The sequence below is a fragment of the Rattus norvegicus genome, chromosome 11 (genome assembly GCF_036323735.1).
Source record: "Rattus norvegicus strain BN/NHsdMcwi chromosome 11, GRCr8, whole genome shotgun sequence".
Classification (NCBI taxonomy): Eukaryota; Metazoa; Chordata; class Mammalia; order Rodentia; family Muridae; genus Rattus; species Rattus norvegicus.
In genome coordinates this window covers 54,825,231-54,852,291 of record NC_086029.1, presented here as the reverse complement: position 1 = coordinate 54,852,291, position 27,061 = coordinate 54,825,231, and the positions used below count along the sequence as shown (strand labels likewise).

The following is a 27,061-nucleotide window of genomic DNA, read 5'->3' as shown; positions in this document are numbered from 1 at the left end:
ACAACTTTTTGTATTGTTTTCTTTGAGGAAACCGGAACATGATTCAAGGGCAGCCAACACACTCTAGAATTACTTCAAATGCAAGTCAAAGCACAGCTATTCTCTGCATGCAAACTGCATATTAAGCTACAGACATGTGTAGCTCCCATAATCTCAACTGAAATTGGGTCAGGAAACCTGGGTATACTGGAAGAAGGAAAAGGAAACAAGCACAGGATAGAAGGTAGACTGCATCTGGAATTGCCTAACATGAGAGCCTACCCTCTGAATTTCCCAAAGCTGTCATTCTGTGGTTGTAAGAGGCCTCAGGAGTCTTCTTTAAAGAAGAGTAGCACTTTGTGACAGTTATCCACAAGTCTTTCATCAATGAAAGACAAATTTATGAGAGAATCATGATCACGGGAGAAATAAAAAATTTAAAAGTGAGTTATCTGCCGAGAAAGATACAGAGAGAAAATTAGTGTGGCCACAGAAGTTTGAGATCTGTGTGGCCATGGAGGTAGCATGTGTACGTTTCAGATTGTACATGATTTGGAAGCATGCTCAGAGGTTACATAGTCTCTAAACGTAAAGGAAGGCTCTAGAAAATGATTTAATGTGATAGGAACATGTTCAGATTTTAAGTTTTAAACATGCACATGAGAGCTGGTCTGCTAGTACTCAACATTGGGGTTGGAGAAACAGTTTAATAGTGGTTACAGATAAGGCAGTATAACAGGATTGAGAATATGTGTAGTAAGAATTTGCAAGGCCCAGAGTGAGAAAGGTTTATAGTGGGCTCCTTCTGGGCACTACAAGTAATATCTAAGAAATTTCAGAATCCACAAAAGAGTAGAATAGAAAAGAGAATGCTCACTCATTACTTTTAAAGGGTATGAAGTTGGGGAGAGCTAACAAGGATTCACAAATTAAACAATGGAAGGCTATTTTTTTTAATCTTTTCAAACAACTCACTGAGCATTGTAAAATTATATCTACCTAGCAATATCTCATTTTTGCAATAACAACATTAAACTGACTTATTTATGATAAAAGTAGTCTCATAAATATAAACATACTAATAATTTTTTTATTGATTTCATTTTCTTAATTTGTAGGTGTCAAGACCATTTATTTTCTATACTTTCATTTGTTTCTTCTGCCTTCTCACAAGCATGTGATCTAAACCATATTTAAAAAGTCTATAAAACAGAAGCTCAAAACATGTAAAAGCACTGCACGTGGTAACAGACTGAGTTAAGAGCATCTGTCTTTCTCTCTTCCTCACTCCCTTTATCTCTCTCTGTCTCTCTCTCCTCCTTCTCTTCCTCACTTTCTACCTCCCCCATCTCTCCCTGATAAACATATTTCCTATATCACATCTGATACCACTAATACAGAGAAAATATACAATTCTTAATAACTTAGGAAGTAACTTTGGAAGGTCAGTAGATTTTTAACTGTCTAAACACAAAACAATATTGTTTGTCATGATACAAATACTTGGAGAAAATATTAAAACTCATTTGGAGTAACAAAAACCCAAGAATAGCAAAAACTACTCTCAAAAATTAATGAACTTCTGGGAGAATCACCTTCCCTGACCTCAAGCTGTATTACAGAGAAATCATGAAAAAAAATTGTATTCTACTGGTACAGAGACGGGCAGGTAGATCAATGGAATAGAATTGAATATCCAGAAATGAAACAACTATGGTCACTTGATCTTTGACAAAGAAACTAAAACTATCCCATGGGGAAAAAAAAAAGCATTTTCAACAAACGGTGCTGTCAACTGAAGGTCAACATGTAGAAGAATGCAAATTGAGCCATTCTTATTGCCTTGTACAAAGCTTAAATCCAAGTAGATGAAGGCCTCCACAGAAAACTAGATACACTGAAACTAATAGAAAAGTAAGTGGAGAAGAGACTTGAGCACATGGGCATAGGGAAAAATTTCATATGCTCTAAAATCAAAAATTGACAAATGGGACCTCATAGGCAAAAGGCCACTGTCATTAGGACAAAATGGCAACCAACAGATTGGAAAAAGATCTTTACCAAACCTACATCTGATAGAGGGCTAATATTCAATATATACAAAGAACTCAAAAGAGGTAGACTCCAGAGAATCAAATAATCCTATTAAAAATGGGGTACAGAGCTAATCAAAGAATTTTCAACTGAGTAATGTCAAATGGTTGAGAAGCACCTAAATTAATGTTCAACATCCTTAGTCATCAGGGAAATCAAAACAACCCTAAGATTCCACCTCATAGAAGTCAAAACGGCTAAGATCAAAAGCTCTGGGGACAACAGATGCTGGTGAGGACGTGGAGAAAAAGGAACACTGCTCCATTGTTGGTAGGATTTCAATTTGTTACAACCACTCTAGAAATCAATCAGATGCTTCCTCAGAAAATTGGATTAGTATTACTTGAGGACCCAGCTATACCTTTCCTGGGCATACACCCAGTATAGCAATGTATAGCAAGGACATATGCTCCACTCTGTTCATAGAAGCCTTATTTATAATAGCCAGAAGCTGAAAAGAACCCAGATGCCCTTCAACAGAGAAATGGACACAGAAAATGTGGTACTACATCTACACAATGGAGTACTACTTAGCTATTAAAACCAATGGCTTCATGAAATCATTAAGCAAATGGATACAACTAGAAAATAACACCTGAGTTAGTTATCCCAATCAAAAAAGAACACTTAGGGTGTGTATATATGTATACAAATACACACACACACACACACACACACACACACACAACACACACACACAAATATACAGCCACGAAACCCAGACATTATTGAAGATGCCAAGAAGTGCGAGCTGACAGGAGCCTGATATAGCTGTCTCCTGAGAGGCTCCGCCATAACCTGACAAATATGGAGATGGATGCTGGCAGCCAAGCATTGAACTGAGAACAGGGTGTCCAACGGAGGAGTTAGAGAAAGGACTGAAGGAACTGAAGAGTTTTCCAATCTCACAGAAGAACAATATCAACCAGCCAGACTCCTAGAGCTCTCATGAACTAAACCACCATCCCAAGAGTACACAGGGATGGACCTATGGCTTCAGCTGCATATGTACCAGAGGATGATCTAGTTGAGAATCAATGAGAAGAGAAGCCCTTGGTCCTGTCAAGGCTCAATTACACAGTGTAGGGGAATATCTGGGTGGGGAGGTGGGAGGGAATGGATGTGTTGGTGGGGAAGCCCCTCATATAAATAGTGGGTTTCTGGAGAAGAAACCTGGAAAGGGGATAACATTTGAAATGTAAATTTAAAAATAAAATAAAAAGAAAAGAAAAAATGTTAAAAATTATTTAAAACTGTATATATTAATTTTCTGTTACTATTGTAAATTTCATGACCAAAAGCAAATTGTGAAAGAGTTTATTTTGGCTTATGCTTCCAGATATTTAGCATCCATAATGGTGGGCACAAATGACAACAGGCAGTTAGAGCAAAAATTTGGTTTGACCACAATTCATTACCATATCAGAAAACAGAATAAAGTGAAAATGGGACAAAGTTATAATCTTTAAAACACACTATCATCAAAATTTCTTTTCTAAAATTTCTATAAAATCCACAGACAGCATCACCAACTGGAGACCAAGTGTTTGCATACATATGTCTGAAGTCTGGAGGGACATTTGTCATCCAAACCACTACTGGCTACTCCCCTACTCCCATAGGCTAATGACCATCTTAAGATATAAAATGCATTTATTCCAGTTTTAAAGGCCCTGTAGTATTTCACAGTCTCGACATTGTCAAAGTGCAAAGTCCAAAGTTTTTTTTAATACTTAAGGCAATTTCTTAACTATGACCCATGTAAAACAAAGCAAAACAAAAATCAAATTGTATGTCTATACATATTATCACAGAATACATGATCCTATGCCCCCAAAAATCAGTCAAGATATCATGAGGAAATGGTGAAACAGAGCAACCCCCCACAGACAACAGTATTTTAGGTACTTTATTATTAGAGAAATCATCTTAGTTCATAAAAATGATTGAAAATTTTATTTAGCCATTTTCAAAGAAAGAGAAGTAAATTAAAATTCAAAATTCTTTGAACATTTCTTTAAAACATTAAAAAACATACAGAGAAAAGTTTGGCAATTATAATACCAAATAAAAAGCAAGTACTTTGTTAGGTCTAAACCCTTTTTTTAAATATTTTTCTCAGAGAATCCATGACTTGCTTGTTTCTCAGGCTATAGATAATTGGATTTAACACAGGAATTATGACTGCATAAAGCAAAGAGACTATGATATCTTGATCATCTGCTTCCTGAGACATAGGGAAAACATATATGAAGAGAAGAGGCCCATAGTATAAAGACACAGATAAGAGATGGGCACCACAGGTTGAGAACGCCTTCCTTATACCTTGGAGAGATTTCCTTTGCAAAATTGTAAACAGCACTAGAGTATAGGAAAAAAGAACAACCACAATGGTGAAGACTTGAACTATTCCAGCAAAAACAAATAACAGTTGAAAATTAAGAGTAGAGTCAGTGCAGGAAATCTTTAGCAATGGAATGATGTCACAGTAAAAGTGATGTACTATATTGGAATTGCAGAAGGTTAATAGAAATAAAAATCCCTCGTGTATCGAAGAATGAAGAAATCCACCTACAAAACACAAGACTAATAGACATATGCAGAGTCTATTAGTCATAATCATTGGATAAAGTAAAGGTTTGCATATGGCTACATAGCGATCATAAGCCATAGCTGCCAACAAGAAGCATTCTGTAGTAACAAAGACGGCAAAGAAAAAAAATTGTGTCATGCAATCAGAGAAGGAAATCATCTTACTCATCTGTAAGAAATTGAGTAACATCTTCGGTGTCACTGTGGATGATAGACAAGCATCCACAAAAGCCAGATGACCAAGAAAGAAGTACATAGGTATATGTAAGTGAGAGTCACTCCAGATCAGAGCGATTAGACCAAGGTTCCCTGCTATAGTGATGAGATAGATTACCAAGAATAACAAGAACAAGGGCCTCTGTAGCTCTGGAGACTCTGTGAGCCCTGTAAGCACAAACTCTGTCCACACAGTTGAATTTTTCATTTCTGAATCCTCAATGGATAGCCCCTAAAATAAAACACATGAAAAAGAATGTTCACCAGGATTTATCAATCAAATTTTAGGAGAGTACATTTGATATAGACTAATAACCATATCAGTATATCATTTTATTTATTTATTTTTAAAAATAGCTTTTGAAGGAGCTATGTAGAAGCTAAAAGCCTCTATAAAACTAATTTTTACCCATCTTGTACTTCGTGGCTCTTGGCTAGACAGAGTGTGTGTTTTACAGATTTGTTCACTCAATCGTACACATCTTAGATTTTCTTATGAAAAGATAGAAATGAAAACTCATAGACTAAAAGAAAAACAACCGAACAAAAAACCTCCAAGCAAGAATGTGGAGAATTTAGGCCCTGCACCTTCCAGAGTGATCCAACTTCTTTTATCTATAAAGTGTTGTGGGTGTGGTGTTCTGCCTTAAATGACATTCTTGATTCCCTTTTGTTTTTTCTTGTCTTCCGACTGCATTGTAACAATTTCTGTAACAGAGTCAAGTTAGAATCAAAGGAAAGATAAGAAAGAAAACCTCTGAGAGGCTCCACCTAGCAGCCAATGGAAAGCAATGTTAAGACTCACAGCCAAACCTTAGATGAAGCTTGGGGAGTCCTAGGGAGGACTTGGGAGAAGGGTTGAAAACCTGAAGAGGACAGGGACTCAATAACCTGGACCCTGGAAGGCTCTCAGATACTGAATCACCAACCAAAAAGCAAGCACAAGGTGGACCTAAGATCTCTGCATGTAGCAGATGAGCAGCTCAGTCTTCATATAGGTTCCCCCAAAACTGGAGCAGGCCTGTTGCCTGCCTGCCTACCTGTGGATCCTACACACCAAAATAGATAGCATTGTTTGGCTTCTGTAAGAGAGGGTGTGCCTAGTCCTTCAGCAACTTGATGTACAGAGGTAGGCATGGGGTGGGAGTGGGAGTGGAGTGGAGGGTATTAGTGTATAAGGTGACACACAGAAGGGGGATTCCCCATCTTAAAAGTCTCAGAAAAAAGAAGGGAAGGTAGAATGTGGGGAAGAACTTGCTTGAGTGGGTATGGGGAAGAGAGAAAGGGCTGATATTGAGAGGTAAAATGAATAAATAAATTTTTAAAATAAGGGGAAAATGAACAGAAAAACCCTGATCAAAGTCATACATGCCTGTGATCCCCATACTCAAAATGTGGACAATTTAAAAAATAACTAATCCATAAAACATACAAATCTACATTCAACTAGGGAGTTGAGGATTATGGCCTGAAAGACAGATATTAAGAATTACCAAATAAAATTTTACTGTCAAAACAATGCTCTAGTAGAATAAGCAGTAGAGATCCCTGGTTGCTGAAATTAAGAAATGTAGGGACTTCGCTAAGAGTGTAGATAATGTCAAAGAGTTGCAGTAACTGAGTGAGTGGCAGCAAGAATTCCACAGTGAAGAAAGTTGCTCTGGGAGAGCCAAAGAGAGTGGGGCAAGCTGTGAACTGCTTGTTTGCCCATTTGTAATTTACAAACTGATAACTGTGAAACTTGTTTGATAAATGAATCAGAGAGGATAAAAAGGAGATGTCAAGAGGAGAAAAAGTGCAGGAAAGGGAAATTTCATGCATGAAAATTTGAAAGAGAACTGGAGTCTCATAAAAACACAATGAACAGAGTAAATGTGAAGCAACAAAATAGGGCTAGCACAGGAAGGATGGCAGCTGAATGCAGGACAGCCCCCCAGGCCAATGCTGATGTCTGTCTTCTCTCCTCCCTGCTGTTCTTTGATTGCTTGATTACAGCCACTTCTGAGTACTTTTCATTTTCCTTTTGAAACATTTAAGATACATTTCTCTATTAATTTGTGCTTCTAAAAGGCATTGGATAAATTGTGTGTCACAAATCATGTACTACAGTAACCCACATACATGTTTGACTCATAGTTCTTTGCATATTTAAACCATACTTTATGATGTTGAAACTAAAGTTAGAACTGTTCTTTAGATATCTTTCTGGTTTTATTTGATAGCATTTTCATCAATATTGTTTTTTTGTCTGGCAGAGTAAGATTATGACAAACATTTAATCCTTATACAAGAGATACATAGGATGTTAATATTTTCAGTCATTAAGTGAAGTATTGTGTGGAATGTATTTCTTTACATGAAGCCACAAATGTGCTTATTTATATATCAACTATTTATTCCTTCGTGAAACATACAGCCTCTACTTGTTGCTCTCACATGTGGGAGTCTTTCTCTCTTTCACATAGAGAAAGTCTCCGAGCTTAATAATATAGGGGAATTTTATTTAAGTAACCAGTCTTAAAGATTTTAATTAAATACAGAAAGTAATCACTTTTATTGGAATTATGAGAAGAAATTCATATATAAGAACAATAGTTACTTAGGTCTTTAAAATCAATATCTTAGCTCAAGAAAACTGAATTTACTGCTCAATATACAATATAACACCACTAACAAAACAAATAATTGCTAAACTATTTTTCTTCTGCGTATTTGTGAACAAAAATTAATCAATAATCATTTATTGTTCTTAATTTATTTTATACCAACCTGAGTTCTGGTAAACTAAACATATATCAACCACAATTTAAAGAGCATTTAACTCTTCAGACAATGGGTTCATATTATGGCATAAATCATCTCTCTTACCCATATTGTGAGAGAGGTTGTAGAGGTCTTTAAAGTGTTGGGATTTTGAAAGCAGCCAAGAACTTAGCAGTGTACAGATATCGGAAGCCTGGTGGCAGTTTTTATGGCTGTGGTGTTTCGAAGCTTTTATTCCATAAATGCAGGGGGAAAACTGCTAACTGTATATTTTCCTGTGCCTCAAGATCAACCAATGGCAGCCCTGAGAGGAGAACTGAAAGTCTCACTTGAGATCACAAGTATTCCCTGAGCACAAAGTGCAGCGCTGCCCTGCTGTTCAATGTGGATTTGACACAAGTAATGAGTCCAAATGGCTCCATGAGCATCACAGATTTTTACACTCTGAATATCCATAGACAGTGCCTAATCCCAGCTTGAAGAGGTGAAATCAGCCCTTGTAATACTATTTCTCATCACTAGTGACACTCCTGGTTTAGACAATAATTAATTTTTAGGTCCGGATACAGATAATATAGGGCTGTCTACTAGAGTGAAAGAACCTTTCTCAGCTCTTAGTGAGCCTGGTTTTCGAGTATAGGATCTTCGAAAACTCAATGATTTTTGAAACTGCTTTGGGCTTTCAGGTTTGGGTCAAGAAATTTCAACAAATGAAATTCAGAGACCAAAGAGTTATGCTGCCGAGAGGAGTTTATTATTTCATATGTGTAGGTGAGAAGCCATAAGGTAACAGAGGGAGGAAGAAAGAAAAGAAGTGAGGTAGGCAAAGAAAGAGGAGAGAGGGCGGAGGAAGGCGAGAAGGAGGGAAGAAAGGAGGGAGAGATGGACAAGAGGGAGGAGATAAGGACAGTGACAGAGACAGATATACCTACTGTATCCAGAACTTCTTCACATCAAAAAGTGGCAAACATCACAGAAGTATTAAATGTGTATTAGCCTCCGTTGTTCTTTTTACACTATCCCATTTGAAAAGTGTTAGAACACTACTGAAAGACTATACATGGACTGACCCAGGGCTCCAACTGCCTATGTAGCAGAGAATAGCCTTGTTGGGGCAGGAGTGGAAGGGAAAGCTCTTGGTCTTGCCAAGGTTGGACCCCCAATGCAGGGGGATATGGGGGTGGGCAATAAGGGGGATTTATAGGGAGAATACCCATATGGGGGAAGGGAAGGGGAGGGAATGGGTGCTTATGAACAGGAAACCGGGAAGGGGAATAACCTTTGAAATACTAGCAAAGAAATATATAATAAAAAATTAAAAACAGAAAAGTGTTAGAAAACTCAACACTTTTGTGTGTAACTTAGATAAAGGGGAACAAAAAGATGAATAGAGCAAACCTAACCAGCTGTACAAAGTGCTGTGATCCTGTGACTTACCAACTCCATTGTTGCTCCAGAAAGGAACAGCTGAAGGAGACACTGTTTGAGGCTACTGACAAGTTTTGTGGATACAACAAACCCCTGAAATCCTTGGTTGGAATAGTGAGCTTTGGGAAACAACCTGCACTCATCATAGGCCTTCACCGAACCTGAATGTGCAAACTCAGGCTACCATGTGTCCATGAGACCTGACTTTCCTATAATGAATTAGGGGTTATCTGACATACAAGACATTTGGTGGACACCATAGCAAGTTAAAACTGGTCTGGTGATTTAGGTTACTGGTTTTACTTATATCAACATCTGTGTCAGGAAGATGGCCACTTTTACCATATTAATCCTGTCAATCCAGAGTATGGGAGGTCTTTCCATCTTCTGAGATATTCTTGATTTCTTCCTTCAGAAACTTGAATTTTTTGTCATACAAATCTTTTACTTGTTTGGTTAGAGTCACAATAATGTATTTTATATTACTTGTGACCATTGGAAAGGGTGTCCTTTCACTAATTTCTTTCTCAGACTGTTTAACGTTTGAGTAGAGGAAGGCTACTGATTTGTTTCAGTTAATTTTATATCCAGTGACATTGCGGAAGCAGTTCATCAGGCTTAGGAGTTCACTGATGGAATTTGTGAGGTCTTTTAAGTATACTATCACATCATCTGCAAATAGTGATATTTCAACTTCTTCCTTTCCAATTTGTATTCCTTTGACCTCCTTTTATTGTCTAATTGCTCTGGCTAGGACTTCAAGTACTATACTGAATAGGTAGGGAGAGAATGGGTAGCCTTGTCTAGCCTCTTATTTTAGTGTAATTGCTTCAAGTTTCTCTTCATTTAGTTTTATGTTGACTATTAGTTTGCTCTATATTGCTTTTACCATGTTTAGGTATGGGGATTGACTTACTGATCTTCCCAAGACACCCATGAAGGGGTATTCAATTTTGTCAACTGCTTTCTCAGCAGCTAATCAAATGATCCTGTGGTATTTTTCCTTTGAGTTTGTTTACATAGTGGATTAAGTTGATGGATTTCTACACATTGAACCATCATTGCAACCCTGGGATGAAGCCTATTGCATCATCATGGATGATCATTGTGACGTATTCTTTGATTCCACTTGCTAGAATTTTATTGAGTATTTTTGCATCAATATCCATGAGGGAAATCCAAATCAAAACAACCATGAGATTCTACGTGAAACCTGTTAGACTGGCAAAGATCAAAATCTCAGGTGACATCACATGCTGGAGAGGATGTGAAGAATGAGGAACACTCCCGTTTTTGGCAGGATTGAAAGCTGGTACAACCACTCTGGAAATAAGTCTGGCAGTTCTTCAGAAAATTGGACATAGTACTACCTGAGGACCCAGGTGCACCACTTCTGGGCATATAACCACGACACGTGCTCCACTATGTTCATAGCAGCCTTATTTATAATAGCCAGAAGCTGGAAAGAACCCAGATGTCCTTCAATGGAAGAATGGAAATAGAGAGTGCTACATGAGAGTAGTAATGGAGTACTACTTAGCTATTAAAAAATGAATTCATGAAATTCTTAGGCAAATAGATGGAACTATAAAATCAAAAGAACCAAATCAAAAGAAAACACACATGATATGTACTCACTGAAAAGTGGATACTAGCCAAAAAGCTCGGAATACCCAAGATAAAATTTACAGCCCACATGGAGCTCAAGAAAAAGAAAGACAAAAGTATGAATGCTTCAGTACGTCTTAGAAGAGGGAACAAAATACTCACAGGAGGAAATGTGAAGACAAAGAATGGAGAAAAGACTACTACACATGGGGATCCATCCCATATGCAGTCACCAAAGCCAGTCACTATTGGGGATGCCAAGAAGTGCCAGCTGACGGGAGTCTGATATAGCAGTCACTTGAGAGGCTCTGCCATAGCCTGATAATTACAGAGGTGGATGCTCAGCAGAAACTATTGGACTGAGAATGGGGTCCCCAATAGAGGAGCTAGGGAAAGGACTGTGGTAACAGAAAGGGTTTTCAACCCCATATGAAGAACAGCAATATTAATGAATCCGATACCCCAGATCTTCCAGAAACTAAACCACCAATGAAATAGTACACATGGAGCAACCCATGGCTACAACCACATATGTAGCAGCGGATGGCCTTGTCAGATGGGAGGAGCGACCCTTGGTCCTGGAAAGGCTCAATGCTCCAGTGTAGAAGAAGACCAGTGTGGGGAGGCAAGAGGGAGTGGGCGGAAGGGTGGGGAAGCACCCTTATGTAGGCAGGGGTTGTGGCAAGAGATGGAGGTGTTTTAGAGGGGAAGCCAGAAAAGGAAACAAAATTTGAAGAATAAAGAAAATATCCAATAAAAAAAAGAAAAAAGAGGAAAATCATAAATGTTTGTGTCAGTATTTATATAAAAGATGAGTAATATCTTAAGGCTATCATGAATGGTATTCCTCCCATGATTTCTATTCATTTATTAGAGTTCTTAGAAAGTAAAGAGAAAGAGGGGGTTCTTTAAGTGAGTTACCATATTACCCTATAATGGATTGACAAGGCTCCTATTAAACACCACAGGCTAGAAAATAAAAATTCCATTGCGGGTAACTGTTTACCCATTCTTGGAGTTCTTGAACAGTGAGGTCCCATAGATCTGCAAAGATTAAAGGCTATTGCCATGGCTTTGGTTAACCCAAGAATATGGTAAAACCAAACTGCTGAAAATACCACATAATAACATCACAGAATATTGAGAAATTTGGCTATACACACCTGGATGCTTCAAATCTTCCAGCTACACTTCACTGTTCTGAAAGATGCTACATATACTGCTCTAGGAGAAAGATAATTATCAGTCTTGATCAGTGAACATTTGCAGCTATAATTACAACCAATCTGATAAGACATGCACACCTGTACAATAATGGTATGAATACTATTTTATCATACCAAAGGCACATTCATGATTCCATGTATCAAAACTCATACCTGTCATTATTACCTTGTACCTAGTACCTGTAGGCAGATCATAGGCCCTAGGGGAAGAATCTACTACTATTGTTGTCCTAAATGGTCATAGTATTACACTGAGTCCTAGTGATTTATTGTTACTTCTACAGATGAATGCATTTCTCAGTCCTGATCGGAAAAAATACTTTTTGGTTTAGATGGAAAAGTATCATGGACTCACACAACTGGTTGAGGGATAGGGAATAACAGACTATAATATTTGCCCCCTTCATGGGGCACCTATATCATACTATGGTGCTTATTTCTCAGAGATCATAGCAGGATAGGGAATGAAGAGATTAAAGAGTCAAAGGTGGTGCATGACTTCAAGGCAACAATGGTTTCTGAACATAACACTGAAGTTGTGCACTATTTGAACTCAGAGCAGTTTGGACATTGCTTTCCTGCAGCTTTGAGTATTCTATTAGGGATTATAAGACCTGCTCTTATCTTATAAACTTGAAATCCAAAATAAAAACAATAATGATATTTGTTAAAATATGTTTTTTATCAAACAATATTAAGATTGAATAGCTTCCTCACACACGCACACACACAAACACACACACACACACACACACACACAAAGAGGAATGTTTAATTATAAGAGGAATACTATTTTATAAGTATATGCTGCTTTTGTTTGCCATAAAGACTTAAGACAAGTAGACTGGATGCATCTATGCCAATCCAACATTCTGCCTATGATCGTTATATTATCAAGAGGAGCCATAGATTTTTATTTCCTTCTTCATATGAAGTATTAATTTTAATTTCATGAATCCTTCTTTAAAGTTTGTTGTCTACAAAGCACAATACTGAGTGTGGCAAAAAGTGGAAAGTGTTTTAATACTTTAAACTGTAATCTAAACAAGAATGTAGCCAAAATTAAGTATGTTGCAAGGTCAAATGTAACCATGAACAATAAATAAGCTCTTAAAGACTTTAAATTAGCAATATACTCTTTGAGATTATAATAAGTGCTATATAAAATTTATCAAATTGGCCATTTCCTTAAAAATGTGTATAATTTCGTGTTTAAATTAGACCTAGGTTTCCACAAATAGAAAAAGAAAGCCACGATAAATCAACTCATCAAAAGAAAGGTTCCCTGTGTCTTGCAGTTCAGAGGTTTCAGTATGTTGTTAACCTTCTCTTATGAGACTTGCACCACAGTCCACTTGCACTGGGAGACAAAACTGTTCATTTCATGTCTAAAGAACAAAAATGGGGCAAAAGAGTGGTTTCAGAGTCTCATAATCTTTTTCGACCGGATGCGTTTATTAAAAATATCTTCCATATGACCCATAGGTTAAAGTTCACAAAACCTGTCAATAGTTCCAAAAGGCAGAATAAGAATTTCTGTCTTATGAAAGAACCTCAGACATTTCCAAGGTGTACAAACATAGGATGTGGGAAACTAATATGCTTTAATATGTCTAAAAATACAGTCAGTCTCACGGACAAGATCACATAACATATAAACTCTGAATTCACACAAATACATACATATTTACATCACTGTATCTTTACATGTCCATATATATTAGCAATAAAATTCCACTAAAATTTATTCAAGAAAGATTTAATCAAAAACCACGTCGTAGAAAGAGTTAAAAAGAGAAGGTTGTAACATTGCAAAAAAATGTTTTTCAGTGCTTATACACATAGGAGTAGAGTGTAATTTCCTCTTTTCACACCTGGCCAAAACAAACAGACAAAAACAAAAATGAAACAAAACAAACAACAACAACAACAACTATTGACTATGACACTGTATCTTACAACTACTTGAGTTTAACCTATATACATTTAGAATATGGTTTCTTCAACTGTACCCTCTAATAACCCTTAGATAACCCATTTAAATCCTAGTTAATTTCCTATTATAAAATCTAAGCTATTTGGGATCAATTTCCCATCTTCTACTGCTACATTTCCTCAAAAAAAAAAAAACCTCCCATTTTTTTTCATAAAAACCGCTAATATTTTGATTGACTGACACTTCCTAGATGCTTATAAGACACAGAACAGAACTGCAGAGAATGTCAAAGACAACACAGATGATGGGCTAAGTGAGCCTGTCTTCACCTTCCCAAGCACACTGACCACAGAGCATGCTTTGACAACCCGCCCAGTCTTAACCTTACACTTGTACTCCTATGTCTTTGTCCTTCATTGAGGAAAACACAGGTGAAATTGTTGGATGAATCATCATTTCCCCACAGAATTTAATAAAAGATCTGCATGTGTTTACAGAGACATAGCATTGCCTCATCAAAACAGGGAAGTGTTCTATGATTCTCCAAATTGTCATTGACATCATATACATATTATTTTTATACAAACTAATCTATTACAACAGCTAATGTACTTATGATGTCATAATAAATAACATACAAACCTGTTAAAGAGTTTTAATTTGATTTTTGTTGTATTTATTTTATTATACTAAGTCTTTGGATAATTGAAAAAAATCACTTCATATATTTTTTTAAAGAAATGGACACATAAACAAGAGTTCACTTAATGCTATGTCTGGGGGACTGGGTTATGTATACTTGGAAAGAGCAGTAGCTGCTCAATAAAAAATTGTGGGTGCACCATTAGCAACATGATATCCAAATGTGAGTACGGGAAGGATTTCCAATGAAAGCAGATCATGGTTCCACACAGGCTTGCAATTTCAGTGATGAGGAGGGTGGAAACTGTAATTAGCAAGTTAAAATTATAGTTCCAGGCTCAGTGAAAGACACTCTTTTAAGAAAATAAGAGTAATTAAGCTGGACATCCTCAGGCCTCTGCAAAAGTTTCCATGATCAAACATAACAATTCACAAATAAGAATGCCTACATAACATACACACACATACAAAAGAACAACAACAGCAACAAGAACAACAACAATGACCACAACAAGATTTCTAGGTTAGGTTCATTTTCAAAACATTTTGACAATGTACAAAAAGTAGCCACATCAACCTGCAAAAGTTTACCATGTTTTAAAAAGAGCACAACCGATAATAATGTGAAATCTAAGTATTTCTTTTCAAAAATTTTGCCAGGGATTTCTTAACTTGCTTATTCCTCAAACTGTAGACAATTGGATTCAGTACAGGAATTATGATTGTATAAAATACAGAGTCCATCATATCCTGATCATCTACCTGTGGAGGTGCAGGACGCACATACATGAATAGAAGTGGGCCATAGTACAAAGACACAGAGAGGAGATGGGCTCCACAGGTGGAAAAAGCTTTCTTAATGCTTTTGATGGATTTCTGCTTTAGGATTGAAAACAGAACAAGTGTATAAGAGACAAGAATGGTTGTAATGGTGAATACCTGAATCGAGCCAGAGAAAATAAAAAGCATCAGGTAATTGAGAGAAGGGTCATTACAGGAAATCTTTAACAGTGGTATAATATCACAATAAAAGTGGTATATAATGTTAGAATTACGGAAAATTAGTTTGAATAAAAAGCCTTCATGAATTAAGGCATGGATAAATCCACCTACCAGGGACAATGTTAAAAAATGTACACAGAGCCTATTTGTCATGATGACTGGGTAGAGTAAAGGTTTGCATATGGCTACATAACGATCATAGGCCATTACTGCCAAGAGAAAACATTCTGTGGTTGCACTCATTACAAATGAAAAACATTGTGTCATGCATCCAGAGAAAGAGATCAGTTTACTCTTGGCAAAAATGTCTTGTAGCATCTTTGGTGTCACTGTGGAGGATAACCAAGTATCCACAAATGCTAAACTCCCAAGAAATAAGTACATGGGGATGTGAAGGTGAGGGTCATTCCAGATGAGAGTGATCAGACCAAGGTTGCCCACAATGGTGATGAGATAGATGACCAAGAACAGCAGGAACAGGGGGATTTTCCACTGGGGTAAATGAACAAGTCCCGTGAGGACAAACTGAATGAGCAGAGTTGTGTTCTCCATCCCTATGTCCTCAGTAGATGTCCCTGAAAGGAAAAATGATTAATGCACACAGCAGTCACTAAAATTTGTAAAGTAAAATGTTGGATAGTCAAATTTAAAACACAACTGTGTACTTATCAGGAAGACCACCATATCTCATTTAATATCACAATATACAATAAAAACTTTTCTTCTGAGTGAAGCTATTATTTCAATTCATTTTTCCCATAGAAATCTTGAACTCATTAATATAGTGAAAGAAAAGATAGGTTTTAAATTTTTGTGAAATATATGAAATTACACAGTGGTTATGTTTGAATGTTGTGCTTCTGTTACAGGGTCATAATCAAGGCAAGATATGTTTTAAGAATCTAGATTGTACAGTGAATTAAACTGAAGGGTCTTAGTCAATTCAAATACTTTAATAAAGTGAAATATTACAACATAGTAGCTTGGAAATGTCTTTCAAAATTTATTATAAGGAAGTGGAGAAAATATTTTCTGGTAAGGAAATTAGATGTCAGTAGTATAGAAAACTTTGTGTACCTAGCATCTTCTGTGTCCTGCAGAGTGTCTGGGAACATATATTCAAATTGTAGATTTTAAGATCATAAGTTGTTTAGGACTTTATAAATAATAATCTACTGGGCAACCTTTATAAAATATCCTCATGTGCAATTGAATGCAAATACAGTTATTGAAACATATGTGACTGGACCTCACAAATAACTAGGAAACAAAGTGATAAATTTGAAAGAACTTGTAATATCAACCCACTGTTATACTGCGACACACCACATCCAATGGGATGTAAATAGCATTTGGTGACTATGAATATGGTCTTTTCAAAATGGGTTTCACAATTAAGATACACTAGTCTTTTGGCCCTAATAACTGAACATGAATGATACACTTAGTAGCATCAGTTTACTGAAGGTTTAACATTAATGACCTAGCTCTATTCTTCTTGTGACCATGTTTTACCAGCCAATTACTATGATCCCCACAGAATATCTGTGTAAAAACCAATCATTTCACGAGACCATGTTATCAAAGAAAAACCAAAGGAAAGACACAGTAATAATACAAACCGGAACTGAATGAGATATTTGAAGAATGTGGTTTTAATGCATGAAAGCTATTAAGAATAAAACAGATTAATATGCTGTCAGAAGGCAAAGGAAAGAATCTTTGGGGGTAAGTGACAAGAGATCCCTGAGTGTTAAGAATAAAAGTATTTTAATGACTGAAAATGGCCAAGCACACCCTGGAGATCTCTGTGTTTGATATCTGAAATGTGATTGATTTCTTTTCAAGAATTCAAACGTTCACAGCACTTTGTCCTGGGCTAGTTTTATTTGATTAATAAACCCTGAACTCAGGAGAAAATACAAGAACATTTTAATGGCATGCTGAAAGTATTTTTTTTCATGTGATCAGAAAATAGCAAATGGTGGAAATGAGATGACTATGCTGTGATGCTATGTGTTCTAAAAACTATGGAGGAGAATTTGCAAGTGTTTTGTGGCCTCTGACTATTTTAGTCTTTTAACTGTAGGACACTTAAGAAAAAGCTTTTATACAGATTGAAGCTCATAAACTTGAAAAGCTTCTGTAAGGCAAAGTACATGTCAATAGAACAAAATGGCAATCTATAGATTTATAAAAGATCTTTACCAAGCCAATATGAAATAGAGGACTAACACCCAAATTATACAAATAACTCAAGAAGGTAGACTTCAGAGAGCCAAATAAACATAATAAAAATGGGGTACAGAGCTAAACAAAGAAATCTAAGCTGAGGAATCATGAATGGCAAGGAATCACTTGAAGAAATGGTCAACATCCTGAGCCATCAGTAAAATGCAAATCAAAACAACCCTGAGATTTCATCTTATGAGAGTTAGAATGACTAAAATAAAAAACTCAGGTGACAGCAGATGCTGGCAAGGATGTGGAGAAAAAGGAACACTCCTCCATTGCTAGTAGGATAGCAAGTAGTTACAACCACTCTAAAAATCAGTCTGGAGGTTCCTGAGAAAATTGGACATAGTTCTACCTGAAGACCCAGCTATACCACTCCTGGGCATATACCCAAAAGATGCTCCAACACATAAGAGGGACACATGCTCCACTATGTTCATAGCAGCCTTATTTATAATAGCCAGAAGCTGGAAAGAACCCAAATGCTCTTCAACAGAGGAATGGATACAGAAAATGTGGTACATCTACACAATGGAGTACTACTCAGAGATTAAAAACAATAACTTCATGAAATTTGCAGGTAACTGGATGGAACCAGAAAATATCATTCTGAGTGAGGAAATCCAGTCACAAAGCAACACACATGGTATATACTCACTGATAAGTTGGTATTAGCCAAGAAAGCTCAGAATTCCCACGACAAAATTCACAAACCATGTGTAGCCCAAGAAGGAAGACCAAAGTGTGGATGCCTCACTCCCACTTAGGAGGTGGAATCAAATTATCATAGGAGGTTGAGGAAGAGAAGAGTCAGGAGGATGTAAAGGTGCAGGATTAGGAGTGGGAGGAGATAAGGAAGAAGTACAGAGGGTGAGGAATTTGAATGGAGATTTGTATCTGTGGGAGAGTGGGAATTGGTGGTAGTTTCTGAAAGTTCCTGATACCAGGGATGCAAGTGGTTCCCAGGACTCAATGGGGATGACATTAGCCAAAATGATCAACAAAAAGGAGATCGAACCTGTAAAGACCATATTTAGTGGTTAGGCACAGACCCCTGTTGAGCGATAGGGCCAACCACACACATCAAAAATTTAGCCCAGATTTTCTCTTTTATAAAGAATATACAGGGACAAAAATTGAAGCACAGATTGAAGGAAAGCCATCCAGAGACTGCCCCACCTAGGGATCCATCCCATATACAGACACCAAATCTAGACAATATCATGGATGCCAAGAAGTGCATGCTGATAGGAGCCTGATATAGCTGTCTCCTGAGAGGCTCTGTCAGAACCTGACAAATACAAAGGCAGATGCTGCAGCCAACCATCAGACTGAGAATGGTTTTGCCAAGGGAAGAGTTAAATGAAGGAGTGAAGGGACTGAAATGGAGTACAACCCCATAAGAAGAACAATATCAACTATCCAGATCACCCGGAGCTCCCAGGACTAAATCACCATTCAAACAGTACACTTGGAGGGACCCATGGCTCCAGCTGCATTTATAGCAGGGGATTGCCCTATCTGGCTCAGTGGGAGGGGAGTCTGTTGGACCTGTAGAGCACTGATACCCCAGCATAGGGGAATGCTAGGGAGGTGAGGAGGAAGTGGGGGTGTGGGGGAAGCACCCTCACAAATGCAGGAGGGAGGGGAGATGGGATAGTTGGTTTATTGAAGGGAAACCTGGAAGGGGGATAATATTTGAACCACAGTGTAGAGGAATGCCAGGGTGGGCAGAGGGAGGGAGTAAGTGGGTGGGTGGCAGAGCACCCTCATGGAGACAGAAGTGGGGGAAAGTATGGGGGTTTTCTGGAGAGGAACCTGGGAAACGGGACAATATTTGACATGTTAATAAGAAAATATCCAATACAAGAAAAGAAAAAAAGAAATATAAATAAATAAAATAATCCAAGAAAACATAAAAAAGTAAGAGGAGAAGAGGAAAGCACTAGCAAGAGAAAGAGCACAACCAACAAGGAATGGGAGACTTGGCTGGAGAAAAAGAAATAAAATGGAGGAAGAGAAGCAGGCAGTGCTTAACAAAGCAGATGCATTTATCTAGAAAAAGAGAAAGAATAGAGAAGCCACATATGACTGAAAATTTAGAATGACTTTTTCTCTTTAATAGTATACACACAAATACACATGTTCATATATATATATTATACATATATAATATACACACATATGTACTTAATACATATGAATACACACTATGTATGATACATATAAACATATAATACATACATTGATAATATACACAGACATCACACATATACACACATACACAAACACACACACACACACATATATATATCCCTGAATACATGAGACTATTTAGAGAGAGAATATGAGTAAGAATATTTGCAGGGAGAAGAGAGAAAGAAAAATGATATAAATATGTTGTATTTACCCAAATTAAAATTAAATATGTAAGTTAAAGTTTATTTAAATGCACCCTTGAAATATATATAGAAAAACAAGTTTCAGATGCTTGGTTTTCAATGTTTTCTTAGCTTTGTTATTTATTAACTATTATTGATTTTGCAAAAACATTTCTTTTTTAAAAGCTCAAAATATATTTTCTCTAGAACATACATTTTAAAAACAGACACATTAAATTTGATTTCATTTACTTTGTATAGTTGATATATTTGAATGAATATGGTCAGTGGATTTGTTTTTCTCTCTATATGATGTCTTTTTGATGTAAAAACAAATTCAAAACATTTTTTCTGTAAATCTTAATAGTTTGATTTAAGAACACATATCCACATTTCTATCTAACTGTTTTGTAGGCGTGGTTCTATTCTTATTTTGATTAATAGAATAGAATTGATCCCGATCAATTTTGCATACAGATGATATATGTCATGCCAATAATACATTTTTAGGGTAATATTTATGGAGATAGTTTCTTTCATGGAGCACAAAGCTCACCAAGAGATACAAATTTTCACATTGCTTGATATGGGGAGGTTAACAAATCATTAATAAAGGTAAGAGTAGACAAAATATCTTTGTCATATTCCAATATGTATTTATTAATATTTAAATAAACATATATCTAGATATATATCAAGCTATACTACATGATGAAACATATTCTATATGTAAAGTCTGCTCTGCATACATTCATAGATAATATATTATGAACAAATAACTAATAATATAAATATTAATGTTATAAGTTTAAGATATAATTTAAATCTTCTACTTATAAGTAACTGAACTTTAAAGACAAATGAGTGAACATAATTAAAGAATGGCTCTCCTACCAAAATCATCAGAATTATTCCATACATGAGAATCATTAGGATTTCATACTAAGTTTTGAGATAACAAACTACTTCAGGAGAATTTAAAAGTCATTATACTCAATAAATATAATTCAGCTCTTAAATGCCAGGGTCACAGCTAAAAGTAAAGTCAGTTAGCTAAAAAGATTTTGAAACACGTTAAAGAGAATAATTAGAGGTTTTTTCCCATTGATATTTAGTCATGAATTGAAATATACAGGCAATTTTTAGTTGTTTCTGTCTTCATTTACAGCAACTGTATAAAATTATTATGAATTAAAATGGCTTCTTAATTTTCTGTGTAAAGCATGGTGAAAACTACACAACTCATTTGTTTCTTACCCATTTTAAGAAAAACAAAAAGCTAAGGTCCTTATAAAGTGTTGAGTGTTCTAAAGCAGGAAAAGCACAATAGTACAAGACAATAGGACCATGTGCAATGATCGTCCTCATCGCGATTTGTCTGGAAGTTTCATGAATCAGCAGAGCAAACTGTGTTTATATGACTTTTCATTCCATGCAAGAACATTTATACCATTGCCTGATTTTCTCCTAAGAAAGGACTGAAGAACTGTAATTCCCTCCAGGGCATCAGGGTTCACAAGAGGCAAAGAAGAGGTTTCTTTACTGGACAGTGTAGGTTTGAACAGAATTACAAATTGGTTCCACTGGGCACTGTAAATTTCCAAACCATAAACACTTACTTACTGTAAGAGATTCTAATTTTTCTACAGAAATTATACTTTATTTCACACTGTGACAGGTTTAGCCAAACTACTACACAATTTTAAGGCATCGAATAATGTGCTTTTCCTGAGTTCATCAACCATGACATGATGATGTCGATGATAAAATTTCTTTCTCTGTCTCTCTGTCTCTGTCTATCTTTGTATCCATCTGTCTCTGTATGACTCTCTCTCTCTCTCTCTCTCTCTCTCTCTCTCTCTCTCTCTCTCTGTGTGTGTGTGTGTGTGTGTTTGTGTGTGTGTGTGTGCGTGCAAGTTATGTGAAATATTTGGTGGTTGTTCTAGTTTTCTAAATGTATAACCACCCTAAAATCCATTCAATGATGAGGCAGCCATGGCAGTAATTCTGTTCCACTGGGTTTTCACTACAGTTTTGGTGAACAGCTGTGCAATTTGCACATCAAATACCATTGATTTAAGCAACATAAAACTGTATTTCAAACATGTGATTCAGAGTTCAGGTTTCTGTGGGATATGAATTGTAATTTTTACCATACACTCAATGCATTTTTGCTTTTAGATAATCACCTTGATTTTATTAATATAAAACTAAAAACAAAAATTGTTATCATTTTATAGCAAGACCAAATTGGTCTGTATACCGATACCATTCTTTTCATATGAGGATTTTGGTTCTAAAAGTTGAGTACCTGTTTTGACTCTCATTAAAATTATTAAATGAAGTTTTGCTTGGCATTATGATTGAATTTCCATCAATTTCTGAAATCGTCCTAAACATACTTTGTCATTGTGACATTCTTGGCATTGAAGGTGATACAGTCAAAATAGTAATCAAGTCTTTCTATTCCACCCAAGAAATATACCTCAACATCGAGAATAGATACCAACTCAGGGAAAAGGGAAAAATGAGTTTCAAGGAAATGAACATAAAAAAAAATAGTGTAAACATTACAAGATCAAACCAAAATTAATCAAAAAGAAAGGTGAAAGACAGTACATATTTATCAAAGGAAAAATGGCATGTAAAAGTTTAACATCAATGTCGCAAGTGTAAGGACAACCAAATATGTAACAGAAATTCTACTACTGTTCAAAGCACACATTGACCCTCATATCGCAATAGTGAGGGACTTCAGTACCCAACTCTCACCAATGACAAGGTCATCCAATCAAAAATCTAAACAGAGGAATACTAGGAACCAGCAGACATTATAAACCATGTGTACCTAACAGGTAGTCACATAACATTTTACCAAATCAGAAAAACAGTAAATACATGCATTTAACTCTGTACCTCATGGAACATTCTCCAAAATTGACCTTGTCCTCAGTCTCAACTGATAAAGGAAAATTGAAACAACAAACTAGATCATATCAGGCCACCATGAATTAAAGCTAGCTACCACTACAACAGAGAAAATAGAAAGTTTAAAATAAGTGGAAATTGAACAATTCTACTCAATGAAGAATAGGTCAAGACATAATTAAAGAAAGAAATGAAATGGTTTCTGGAACTCAATAAAATGATTACACAGCATAACTAAACTTATCGGACACATGAAAAAAAGTGTGGACTGAGAACAGTGTCCACAATGCATGAGGGAGATAAAGGACTGAGGTAGCTGAGGGGTTTGCAACCCAATAGGAAAAACAAAAATACCAACCAACCAGACACTCCAGAGCTCCCAGGGACTAAACCACCAGCCAAAGAGTACACATCGAGCTTCCCACGGTTCCAGCCACATATGTAGCAGAGGATGCAGTCATCAATGAGAGGAGAGGCTCAATGGCCATTCCTTCAGCCTCTGCTTTAAACTTTGTCCCCATATTTCCTCCTATGAATATTTTTGCTCCACATTTTAAGAAGGATTAAAGCATCCTCACTTTGGTCATCCTTGTCCTTGAGCTTCATGTGGTCTGTGAATTGTATCTTGGGTAATTCAACTTTTTGGGCTAATATCTACTTATCAGTAAGTGCAAAACGTGTGTTTTTCTGTGATTTGGTTCCTCACTCAGGATGATATTTTGTAGTTCAATCTATTTGCCTATGAATTTCATAAACTCATTGTTTTTGATAGGTGAGCAGTACTCCATTGTGAACATAGTGGACCATGTGTCTTTTCTGTATGTTGGAGCATCTTTTGGATATATGCTCAGGAGTGGTATAGCTGGGTCCTCAGGTAGTAAAAAGTCCAATTTTCTGAGCAACCTCCAGACTGATTTCCAGAGTGGTTGTACCAGCTTGCAATCCCAACAACAATGGAGGAGTGTTCCTCTTTCTCCACATCCTTGTCAGCATCTGTTGTCACCTGAGTTTTTAATTTCAGCCATTCTTTCTGGTGTGAGGTGGAAACTCAGTGTTGTTTTGATTTGCATTTCCCCAATGAAGCAAGAGGGTAAACATTTCTTTTTTCTTTCTTTTTTTTTCTGGAGCTGAGGACTGAACCCAGGGCCTTTCACTTGCTAGGCAAGCGCTCTACCAATGAGCTAAATCCCCAACCCTGAACATTTTTTAAGGTACTTCTTAGCTCTTCACTATTCCTCAGGTGAGAATACTTTATTTAGCTCTGTACTCCATTAGTGATAGGGTTATTTGGCTCTCTAGAGTTTAATATCATGAGTTCATTGTTTAAAATGGATATTAGCCCTCTATTGGATGTAGGATTGGTAAAGATCTTTTCCCAATCTGTTGGTGGCTGTTTTGTCCTCAAGAAAGTATTCTTTGCCTTACAGAAGCTTTGCAGTTTTATGAGGTCCCATATGTCGATTCTTGACTTAGAACATAAGCTATTGGTGGTTTATTCAGGAAATTTTCCCAAGTGCCCCTCTGTAGGCTCTTGTCCACAAAAATGAAACAAAACAAACAACAACAACTGATATAGACTATGACACTATATCGTAAAACTATTTGAGCTTATCTTATATACATGTAGAATATGGTTTCTTCAACTATACACTCTTAGATAGCCCATTTGAATCCTAGTTAATTTCCTATTATAAAATATAAGCAATTTGGGATCCTTTTCCCATCTTCCACTGCTACATTTCCTCAACAAAACCCCTCACATATTTCTTTCATACAAGCAGTTAATGCTTTGATTGCCTGACACTTCCTGGATGCTGATAAGACACTGACCAGAACTGGAGAGAATTTCAAGGACAACACAGATCATGAACAAAATGAGCCTGTCTTCACCTTCCCAAGCAGACTGACCACAGAACATTCTTTGACAGCCTGCCAAGTCTTAATCTTACACTTGTACTCCCATGTCTTCGTCCTTCATTGAGGAAAACACAGGTGGAATTGTATGAATCATCATTTCCCCACAGAATTTAATAAAGGACCTTTTCATATTTTATCAACAATCCCAAGGTTTGCATCTGTTGACAGAGACATAGCATTGTCTCATCAGAACAGGGAAATATTCTAAGACTGTCCAAGTTGTCAATGACATCAAATTTATGTTATTTTCACAGAAACTACACTATTACAGTAGCTAAAGACCTTATGATGTCATAATAAATAACATACAAACTAGTCACAGAGTTTAACTTGATTTTGTTGTATTTATTTTATTATACTAAGTTTTTCACTTCATATATTTTTTAAAGAAATGGACACATAAACAAGAGTTCATTTAATGCTATCTCTGGGGGACTAGGGTATGTATACTTGGAAAGAGCAGTAGCTGCTCAAGATAAATAATTGTAGTTGCATCCCTAGCAACATGATATCCTGATGTCAGTATGGGTAGGCTTTCCAATGAAGAACAGATCATGCTTGTAATTTCAGTGATGAGGAGGGTGGAAACTGTGGTTATCAAGTTAAACTTATCACTCAAGGTTCATTGAAAGACACTCTTTTAAGAAAATAAAAATAATTTCGCAAGTTTCTCTAAGCAAACATGACAATTTAGGATTAAGTATGCCTACATCATGTACATACACATACAAAACAACAACAACAACTAGGACAACAAAATTTCTAGTTTGGGTTCATTTTCAAAACATTTTGACAATACAAAATATAGCCACATCAAATCTGCACAAGTTTGCCATGTTTTAATAAGAGCACAACAGATAACAATGTGAAATCTAAGCATTTCTCTTCAAAAATTTTGCCAGGGATTTCTTAACTTGCTTATTCCTCAAACTGTAGATAATTGGATTCAGTACAGGAATTATGATTGTGTAAAATACAGAGTCCATCATATCCTGATCATCTACCTGTGGAGATGCAGGACGCACATACATGAATAGAAGTGGGCCATAGTACAAAGACACAGAGAGGAGATGGGCTCCACAGGTGGAAACAGCTTTCTTTATGCTTTTGATAGATTTTTGCTTTAGGACTGAAAACAGAACAAGTGTATAAGAGACAAGAATGGTTGTAATGGTGAATACCTGGATCGAGCCAGAGAAAATAAAAATCATCAGGTAATTGAGAGAAGGGTCATTACAGGAGATCTTTAACAGTGGCATAACATCGCAATAAAAATGGTATATTATGTTAGAATTACAGAAAATTAATCTGAATAAAAAGCCTCCATGAATTAAAGCATGGATAAACCCACCTACCAAGGACAATGTTAAAAGACGTACACAGAGCCTATTTGTCATGATGACTGGGTAGAGTAAAGGTTTGCATATGGCTACATAACGATCATAGGCCATGGCTGCCAAGAGAAAACATTCTGTGGTTGCACTCACTACAAATGAAAAAAACTGTATCACACATTCAGAGAAAGAGATCAGTTTACTCTTGGCAAAAATGTCTTGTAGCATCTTTGGTGTCACTGTGGAAGATAACCAGGTATCCACACACGCTAAACTCGCAAGAAATAAGTACATGGGGATATGAAGGTGAGGGTCATTCCAGATGAGAGTGATCAGACCAAGGTTGCCCACAACGGTGATGAGATAGATGACCAAGAACAGCAGGAACAGGGGGATTTTCCACTGGGGTAGATGAACAAGTCCCGTGAGGACAAACTGAATGAGCAGAGTTGTGTTCTCCATCCCTATGTCCTTACTAGACGTCCCTGAAATGAAAAATGATTAATATCACACAGAAGTCACTAAAATTTGTAAAATAAAATGTTGAGTAGCAAAATTTAAAACACAACTATGTCCTTATCAGGAAGACTGCCATATCTCATTTAGTATCACTATATAATTAAAATTTTTTCTTCAAATTGAAGATATTATTTCACTTTATTATTCCCATAAAAATCTTGAACATGCTAATATACTTAAAGAGAAGATAACTTTTAACACTAATGAACAGGTATGATTACATTGCTGTAGTCTTTTGACCATGTTTTCCAAGCCAATTAC

The 27,061-nt window shown here is 36.4% G+C and overlaps 3 protein-coding genes across 3 annotated transcripts; all 3 read right to left on the bottom strand.

The window, feature by feature from the left end:
* Positions 1-4,165: 4,165 nt before the first annotated feature.
* Positions 4,166-5,089, bottom strand: Or5h24 (olfactory receptor family 5 subfamily H member 24). Its single transcript, NM_001001108.1, has one exon. The coding sequence runs from the start codon at positions 5,087-5,089 to the stop codon at positions 4,166-4,168; it is 924 nt and encodes a 307-aa protein (NP_001001108.1).
* A 10,025-nt stretch (positions 5,090-15,114) lies between these two features.
* Positions 15,115-16,038, bottom strand: Or5h25d (olfactory receptor family 5 subfamily H member 25D). Its single transcript, NM_001001107.1, has one exon. The coding sequence runs from the start codon at positions 16,036-16,038 to the stop codon at positions 15,115-15,117; it is 924 nt and encodes a 307-aa protein (NP_001001107.1).
* A 9,781-nt stretch (positions 16,039-25,819) lies between these two features.
* Positions 25,820-26,743, bottom strand: Or5h25 (olfactory receptor family 5 subfamily H member 25). Its single transcript, NM_001001106.1, has one exon. It carries the CDS (start codon positions 26,741-26,743, stop codon positions 25,820-25,822), a length of 924 nt encoding a protein of 307 aa, NP_001001106.1.
* Positions 26,744-27,061: the final 318 nt, after the last annotated feature.

Bases quoted from the DNA above. Each gene is read 5' to 3' on its own strand.
- Or5h24 (NM_001001108.1), bottom strand. From the start codon at position 5,089: ATGAAAAATTCAACTGTGTGGACAGAGTTTGTGCTTACAGGGCTCACA.
- Or5h25d (NM_001001107.1), bottom strand. From the start codon at position 16,038: ATGGAGAACACAACTCTGCTCATTCAGTTTGTCCTCACGGGACTTGTT.
- Or5h25 (NM_001001106.1), bottom strand. From the start codon at position 26,743: ATGGAGAACACAACTCTGCTCATTCAGTTTGTCCTCACGGGACTTGTT.